The following is a 9,214-nucleotide window of genomic DNA, read 5'->3' as shown; positions in this document are numbered from 1 at the left end:
GGATTCATATTTGATCTCATCTGCATTATGTGATTTCTCTCCCCCTGACTTTGTTATTCAGTCCATGAAACATTTCAACAGCTCTGTTGGCTCTGTTGGTCAGGTTTATTATTAACCCTAACCTGCTGGGACACAGGCGTGGACTGGACCACGGCTCAGGAAACGACTGAAACACCAAGAAACAAACATCAAATCAACAGCCTATCATTTAAAGGAAATACATGCAGCGTACGAAACCCCCCGAGGGGTTGCAGTTCATTTGGCAGGCAATCAAGTAATCTGATGGCGTGGACTGTATGGGAGTGTGTGTGTGTGTGTGTGGTGCAGCTGATTGCTGGTGAAAGCATTTTGTGTAGCCTCCATTAAAGAATTCTGTCAGTGTTTCTGTAGAGGAATCCCAGTGTGTGTCAGAGCGACTGTGATGATGTCATATATACATATACATCCTGACAGGATTGGATTGTCTTCAGTTTATTACCGTTACACACTGAAACCTCATAACAGACTGGCTGTGAAGCCTAAAGCTGCACATGAGCCTAGCTGCGGCCCCGGTGAACCAACCGTTGTCTCCATCCTTATTTTGGATCCCAATCTGTGTCGACTACATCATCAATGACACACACACACGTACACAGTGGTCCCAGGCTCTGCTCTGTGTGTGTGTGGTCTGTAGTGTGTCTGCGGTGACAGGGAAAATGAGTGACAGACAGTGACAGTGTTTTTTTAGAAGCCATGTTTGATAAAAACTGAAATCCTCCGACAGCAGCAAGACCATGTGCTCCTTTACTAGGAGATATATGGCACGACTTTTCGAATGACCATATGCCGTATACACATCTTGACTAGTGATAGGTGATACCAGAACCTTTGATTCATTTACTTTTTTGGCTATTTTTTTCCATTTAATACTTCAATTTTTATTTATTATATACTTTAGTAATTAAGCAAGTAATAAATGTCTCTCCTGGTTAGAGATGAGTTACAAAAGCTTACAAAAGATTAGTCTGGAAGTAGGACACGTGGTTTCAAAATAAAACTAAATTAAATTAAAATTTAAATGGAACATATATTTTCACTTTCTTTGTACAGTCCAAGTGAAAGTCGCTCAAAGACAACGTCCAAACCGCTGGTCGCCGGGTGTGTTCACAGTGGTCAGAATCATCTGTGCTGAGAGTCTGAGTGAATGACAAGTGAGTCATTATCAAGGACTGGTCCCCTGATGTCATTAACAAAGCCGTGGTCCTCTCATTTGCAGCTCCGCTCTGGCAGTGGCGGTAATTGAAAAGGGCGAGATATTATCCACAGTCCCTTTTGTGATAAAGCAATAGATTATCATCCCCTCACTCTAATGAGTCACACTTAGGATGAAAGTGCCACAAATGAAAATGGATTTATTTATTTTTTTACTGCGTGTGTGATTAAAACATGACGTAGGTTGGAGCTCAGGAACTTCACACAGTTCCTGGGGTGAGAATCTGTGGTGGTCCAACGTCACTGAGAAAAACACTGCAGGTGACACCGAACCAAGAAAGTTCAAATTTGTCTGCTGGTGATGTCACAGATGTGGGATAGACAGAAACTCCTGCACTTTATTTCAAAGGATATGTTCCATGTGTTGCATTTAATTTTATAACCTTTGTCAACACTACAGCCAGCGCCGTTCCACATAAAAAATGGTTTCAATAAAATTCATAAAATGTAAATATTGTGACTACAAAGCCATCAGAGGTGAAGAGTTCGTTGTCTCCTCTGCAGCAGTTACAAAGTGAGCGTCGCTGCATCTACTGTAGTATAAAATAAACCCGGAGCCGTCCCTGTATCTAGGCCTCACATGTTGTTCTCCAGCGTCTGGAGTCCCTCCTGGAAGTGAAAGTGTGTCACCTAATGTATGCAGGCAGCAGCCGCTGCTCCTGTGCTGTTCTGGGTATTAGGGATTACAGAAAGTAAACCAACAAGGACGGTCTTCTTCAGCGTGTGTGTGTGTGTGTGTGCGCTCCTATGGTTCCTGACACTCCCTGACAACTGAAGCCTGTGCATCTCCAAAGACCTGCACCGCGGGGGAATCTTGTTTTGCGTTATCATTAAAGACACATATGGGCTGTGTGAGTGAGTGTTGCAGCGAGGCCGCGCCGAATTAAAAAAAAATCCTGTCTACGTCACACGGTGACTGCACACAGCTAAACGCGGGCCTCCGTGTCCCAGTGTTCTCTGCACTGTTTCACCAGGGAGCAGCTGAACTGATCTGAGAGCAGCTCAGCTCCAGACGGCACCGTCGCCGCCTTCTGTGGCGTCGCTGCTCGCCAGAAATTTGCATAGACACGCGGATGGAGACTCCTGCCAGAGAGAGGGGGAAATAGAGAGAGAGAATATCTGGTACTTACTCAGTGACGTCGCTGCTTGAATTTGACCTTTACATTATTTTATGTATTTTTACATTGTGACCCCTGGCTGACCCCAACAAACCCTAATCAACCGATTGAAGAAATTGTGTTTATAGATCATACCCTATATGGTCTATAAACCTTCAAATGATTGAACAAAAAATTGTCTTAACCCCTCAAGACCCTCCCCCCTGGACACCCTAGGCTAGCTGAGCTGGTGACCTCTGACCTATAAAGTAATAAAGCAGAGCGGTGTAGCAGGAAATTGAGCAGAGAAATAGATCAAATCCACAAATAAAAATAATCTAACTTAAACCGTCAGCTTTGTTCCTAACAGAGGCTGGTTTATGACTAAAGTTATTTAAAGAAAATAATTCTACTACAAAAAAGATAAACATGAATCCCAACACCAGATGAAGTCCATTTATTGGAAGTAACAATAACAAAACAGACAAATCACATTCTTTAACGTTCTAATAATAACCTAAGTCCACTTCAGTCACTTCTTAGAATACCATTACTGTCATTTGATCATTGCACGTGTTCATTAGTGTCTTCAGTTAGGAGTCGTCGTTCAAATATTTAACCACTTCAGTGTTGGACGATCAACATAATTCACAGCGGTCGAGGTCTGCGCGACAAAAAAGGCCCAACGTGACCTGCTGGATACACAGGCGGCCTCCTGGTGAACATCAATTCTGCTGCAGCAGCCTGTGGAGTATCAAATTAGCATACAATATAATGCCTCCATATGTGGGACATGTCTGGAATAACAGATGGCCACAGTGAACAATAAATAAGCCCTCCTGAATAATGGGATGGAATATTTTCAGCGCACTCACAGGCTTAAGACGCAGACGGAGGAAAATGGAAAAGCTGTCACTTCCTAAGTGTTTAATGTATAAAGCATGAGCGCCGTGTTAAAGCAGCCGTTTCACCTGAACCCGGTGATCTTTCATGGACGACACAGAGTAAAGGCCTGAACCAGGAGAAGATAAGCCGTTCGCACGGTTTTACGAATCGCCGGTGACTGAAGAATTATTCATAAAAGTGTTATCAAGACAATACCAGACACTTTTATTGAGTATGTCCCCACACACAGCTGGCTCATTCACCCCCCATCACACAGCATTGAGACAAATACTGCTCCCTCTGCACCATGAACCATACACACCTGGAAACAGCCAGACAATAAATAACTGAACTGAATTACCTCATGTTGGGAAATGCTTCAATGTCTACTCTGCAGAAAAAAGTTAACCAAACATGACTTTTTTGGCCATAGGACCCAAAATCGGATCCAGCAATCTGACTTTTTTGGCCTATTTTACAGTATGTGGGCCACTTCACACTGTTCACCCTGCAGTCTGATGGTAATTACATTTAAATAATAATGTAAACAATAGAAATGGAGCTGTAGTGTGAGTGCAGCCTTATTTTATAGCCTCATCCTACAGATGATAATTTATTTGTAATTTTTCACTCCTGCTCTTTTACATTGTCCCTTCAGCTTTAAGTGCTGCAACAATTATTTATTGCTTATTAATGTGCATCCATTATATTTGGCAGAGTCAGTTCTCCCACGGTCGTCCCAGCTGGGGTGCTGGCAAAACCGCATCTTCCATCCCATTCATCATGTTGTGAGCACACATTCTGAATCAATAGCAAAATCTGTTTGAGTAGAATCATCCCATAACATCAATCGCACACCGCGGTCCTCCGAGACTGATGGGCCAACGGCTCTGAAGGTTAATGGTAAGGAAGAGGTCACAGATTGCTTCATTCAGTATCCTCCATTATCTGCTTGTGCTGTCAAAAACTGTACAGTCAACCACTTCTGTTCATACATCACGCTCCCCGGGACGCTGGCATCCAAGGACTCATCTGTGGAGGTTTTTGGCTTCAAACTGTCCACGCGATAAGTCTTGTGATGCAGCCCTCAGACACGGAGAGGAAGAGTGGGCGTCAAAGAATTGGGAGACATCCAAAAAAAGAAAATCAATCAGAACGCCATCTGCCATGGCAGCACTCTGGAGACACGGACAACTGTCCAGAGCTCCTTCTCCTTATTCCCTGTGCGTAGCCTGAGGCACAGCCACACGGTGACTGCAGCTTCAAATGGAGGGATCCATAGTTGTCCAACTCTGACAAATGGAAACAGAGTCAGAGTTCACAGATCAGTACAAGCCACGGAGTCTATGAATGGACTCATGGGACATCTCCAGGTCTGCGTATACACTCAGCAGACACAAATGAAGTCGCAACTAGATCCATCTGCGTCCAAACACCTCATTACGCTCTGAGGTTTCTCACAATTATATTTTTAGGGACAAAATGTCTCACCACTAAAATAAAGACTTCCATCGTCAGAAACTTCAACGCTTTCCAAATGAACAAGTATGAGAAGGAGAAAAAAAAAACCCTCTCTGGAGAGTAATTAAATTTAACTCCATCTACTGCCCACTGCCACACCCACCACCTCCTTGACCCACCCACTACAATCAGTACCTCAGAGAATTTCAGACAGACAAGTTAAAGAACCCAAAAAGGTTTTTCATCTTCACTGAATAGCAGTAGCAAAAAAATAGCTAATGAAAATCGTTTTCGTCTCCACTTAATATAAATATATTTCTTTAATTTTGACGATGAGTGTGGTATTAAAGCAGGTATTTGTCTCATCTGTCATGTCAAATCTGTAAACTGTTGTCATGCAGACGCTGCAGCAGCAGGGGTGCTGCCATCACTGTCTGTCATTTTCAAAGGCATTCTGTGAAATCTGTCTTTGAAAGGATATATATATATAATTTTTTTTTGGCTTTCATTTTTTCGTGTGTGTCCTTGCGTAACGTCTGTGATGTAAAGGCTAACCCCCTCCCCTACTCCGACTCTCCCCGGAGCGGCATGCAGTGAAATGATGCGTCCTGAAAAGAGGTCCTCATAAATACCTGAAGATTTACTCCAGTTTGTCTGAAACACAACAGCAGAGCAGATTAAAGTGAAGTTTTGTGAGGTCCTTTATCTCCCTCTAGCGGACAAGTTAGAAACTCACTTCAGTGCCTCACGTTGAGACACTGAAATCACTGTAATGGCAGCCACCACAAGCTACTACTATTTTGCACGTATATTGTAGCTGTTGTTTCAGTGTTTATCCACCAAGTGGACTTGATTTGGTCATGTTTCACCAACATTAAAGTCAAGAAAAATACAACAACAAAAAATTGAGTTTACAAGATTGTCAACCCTTGCTTAGAAAGAAAATTAAAAAATCACATTCCAAAAGTTCTTGTCATCCAGCAACAGTATCAAAGTGTAGATTAGTACGAACCAGTTTAACTTAACAGAACATTTTCCAGATGATTAATTTAATCCAGCTGCTGGAGGAAGTGGAGCTTCCTCATTTGGGCTCTTTGTTAGAGCAAGGCACACGTATTTAAAAAAACCAACAAAGTTCCAAGGATTCAGTCTGTTCTTTCTTCAGACCTAGCCTCGAACAGTTCTTGTAAAACCCTCTTCAGGATTGAGGTTGTCACAACCTCTCCTGGAAGAACCATTTTTGATGGAGGCTGTCGGAGCAGGTCTGAAGTGACGGAGCTGGACCTCCGTTGTCTGTGTTGTCTATGGCCTGGACACACTTCTGGCTCGACAAATGGAACAGATGCCCGTCCTGAAAGTAGCCAGGGTAGAAATGTATAATCAAGTACTGTCTAATAACCACAGAAAATATCTGTACAATGTTAACAAATTGGTCAGAAAGCTGAAACGATCGCTCCGTTATTCCACATTTTCTTATCCTTCTTTGCCTTCTTTTCCTTACTTCCTTCTTGTGGTTTGATTGTTCCTTCTCTTTTTTCTCCCGCCTCATTGCTGCATATATTCAGACCTTCGTGACTCCATTAACATTTAGATAGCTGCTGATAGCGGTTTGATGTAGCTACACTGAATACATGCTAAATGACTCCGGGCACTGCGTGGTGGATATCCAGCGATTTACAATTTAGCATCAGGCACAGTGGTTCTGAACATCTGGAGTAAACAGCAGCAGGGCGACGTGATTCACACACTGAGTCATGTTGAACATGTTTCCTCTCAGGGTTATTGGAAAAATATGATTTGCATCCTGGAGGGGACACTGTTGATTTACTGGCTGTTTTATTCCAGGAATAAAATAATCAAAGTATAAATCCTAAATAATTCCTATGTCTTAGAATGATGTTTTAGACCTAATCCTAAAATATACTTCTAAAGGTAGAGTGTGTATAAAATTATATGCCACTGTGTTTTAAATGTACAGTAGTGTACCTCCCGTTCTGCCCTGCAGGGGGTGGTATAAACTAACTTCCCCCTGGCCGTGATTGAGCTTCGTTGTTCAATGTATTTTCAAAGGGTGGAGAATATAACCATTCGTGATTAATCATGAATTATCAAGTTTTAATTTAAAAATCTTGTAAGAATTAGCTGACCCTCATAACAGTTAGCATACACCAATATCTGTTTTTACTCCCCGATTTACCACACACACCAGAATTACCTTTTTGAGGACAAACTTCTGATCCACAGGTACAGGTTGTCCCCACTTTCTGCAAAGCTGCACAGTCAGATAGGTGCTGACGTTGTCTCCCGCCACACATCCGGCAGGTTCTCTGGTGTTGTAGCGGATCTCACCGTCTGTCGAGTATTCAAAGAACTGTAGAAGCAGAGGGGGATGTTTGATTAGAAAAATCTCATTAAACTTTGTTTAAAACACAGTAATTCATACAAAAATGCTGTTCTCAGTAAACTAAAGAAAAATAAATTACAAATAAATAGGTGTCATAGAGCAGGGTCTGCAGCTGGAGTAAATAGAGGTGAGAGTTAGCCAATTTATTTTTTTCCAAAGCCACAACCCTGCTGACATGTCTTCGATAGGAACACAATTTCAGAATCTGTACATTCTTATCAAGACACAGTGTGTGTGTGTGTGTGTGTGTGTGTGTGTACGTGTACATGCACTCGGTATATACCAAGCTGAGGCGGCTGCTGTTCAGAAATACAGTTGCGGACTATGAATAAAGGTGTGGATTACTTGTGATTCCACGGCGTGCAGAGCACGTCACGAGGCCGCGGCGGCGCCGACTGGCTGCAGAGACAACATCAGCACGAGTCCACACAGGACTGCTGAAATAACAATTCTACATCTCAGCAGTGGGTCCTCGCTGACTCTCAGCCGGGGAGAATAAAGGTCTCAGTGAAAGCATATTTTCCTAACATCAACAAGGGCCGATAAATCATCTTCATCCTGAGACAGGTCGGTGTGGAGCACGAGGAACAGCACTGAGATGATTTAGCTTCAAACACCTGAAATGAAGAGGCTGTTACACTGGACGCCTCTCTGAGGGAGTGTGTGGAGCCAGCAGCTATCTGTGCCCATTTTATCTGCTCCTTCAGCCAAACAGAGGACCGAGTGTTAGAGAAGGAAACTAAAGGTATAATGGAGGGGACTGGGTGAGGTTCCAGCCTACAGGGACAGGGACTGAGATCCGATTCTTGTTGAGACTGACCTTTCTGTCCTCTATAAATACATTTAGATGATTAGGGCGAGTGTGTTGAGTGCAGTGGAGTGAGTAACGATATGGTACGATGCGATATATTGCAATATACTGCAATACTGTAGGCACGACGATATACTATACAAGTGTTTTTTTTAAATAATTCACTTTCATTTTTATTTTCATTTTTATTTTTCTACTCTGAAAATTTGCAGCACAAAAAGACACTCGGTGCACCTTTGTTTGATGATGGTTTTTTTTTCTGACGTTCTGACCAATTTTTTTTAATTTAGAAATTAGAAGAAAACTTATTATTTTTTTATTCAAACATCAGGCCTCTCCTTGTAAAATCAAATGTGACAATAATATGTGTTTGACCGGCCTGCCTGCAGTCCATATCTCTCTCCTAGTAATAATATCTCACACACTGAGAATGAAGACAGGAATCAGACATCAGTGACCCACTTACTGATGAGGAGATTAAGTCTTTCACAAAGCCACAGCAGGCAGGTATTCTACTCACACAACAGCAACGATTGGTGTCATCAGACCCCATATGATAAGACAGTGTAAGGTGAAGACAAATGGAATGTGACCCACTGGTAAATGTCACCTTTGCGGGGATCAAATCCAAGGCAGTGAAATAAAACATCCTTTCTTTCTTTGCCTGACAGTGCGTTATCAGATAGTGGTTTCTGATTATGTAAAGGTTTTCATATTCTTTGAAGATACATTTAATCTCCTTTTTGTTGTTTTCAAAAATGTAGGTCTATCCTTCTGCAGGAAGGAAAATAATCGTTCTTCTGCTTCCCTTTCAAATGAAGTCATGTTTTTATAACCTGCAAAAACGGTTTTGTTGTTAACAGTTGTGTACCCATGAATACTACTTAATTACTGTTATGTATAGTCGTCCGTGTATCTTGACATCAAGTACCTGGTTTTGACCCATGCCATGACATGGGTAGAGGATGACCCTTTGACCCGCAACCACGTGTTCATCTACAGGATTGTAGTCAAAGCAGTAGTTGGCCTTTCCTCGGTTCTGGAACTGTAAAATGAACAGGAGTATGAGTGAATACATGAATCTAGTATTCTTATTGAAGTCGACCTAGTAAACACCTCAGTGACTGACACCCACCATTCCAAACATGCCTGGTCGATCCTCCGGGACATGGATGTCAGGGTAAATATTCTCCAGGAACCACTTGAAGCTCTTACAGCCCAGCCTCTCTTTGAGTCGTATCCTCTCTGTCACATCCCCATAGGCCTCCTGTAGAAACAACCATTTGACACAAAAAATAAGAAATA

At 42.3% G+C, this 9,214-nt stretch overlaps 1 protein-coding gene across 1 annotated transcript in view; it reads right to left on the bottom strand.

Moving 5' to 3' along the window:
* Positions 1-2,789: 2,789 nt before the first annotated feature.
* The window catches only part of galnt12 (UDP-N-acetyl-alpha-D-galactosamine:polypeptide N-acetylgalactosaminyltransferase 12), a 12,109-nt gene continuing 5,684 nt past the window's right edge, over positions 2,790-9,214 (bottom strand). Inside the window, exons 7-10 of the mRNA XM_008331986.3 lie at positions 9,045-9,176; positions 8,841-8,954; positions 6,910-7,065; positions 2,790-6,045 (exon numbers count right to left, since the gene is read on the bottom strand). Coding sequence (XP_008330208.1) covers positions 5,908-6,045; positions 6,910-7,065; positions 8,841-8,954; positions 9,045-9,176 — 540 coding nt within the window. The 3' untranslated portion in view covers positions 2,790-5,907. The remainder of the gene's footprint in view (positions 6,046-6,909; positions 7,066-8,840; positions 8,955-9,044; positions 9,177-9,214) is intronic.

Source organism: Cynoglossus semilaevis, chromosome 18, assembly GCF_000523025.1.
Source record: "Cynoglossus semilaevis isolate Cse_v1.0 chromosome 18, Cse_v1.0, whole genome shotgun sequence".
Lineage (NCBI taxonomy): Eukaryota > Metazoa > Chordata > Actinopteri > Pleuronectiformes > Cynoglossidae > Cynoglossus > Cynoglossus semilaevis.
This window is presented reverse-complemented; position numbering and strand designations above follow the sequence as displayed.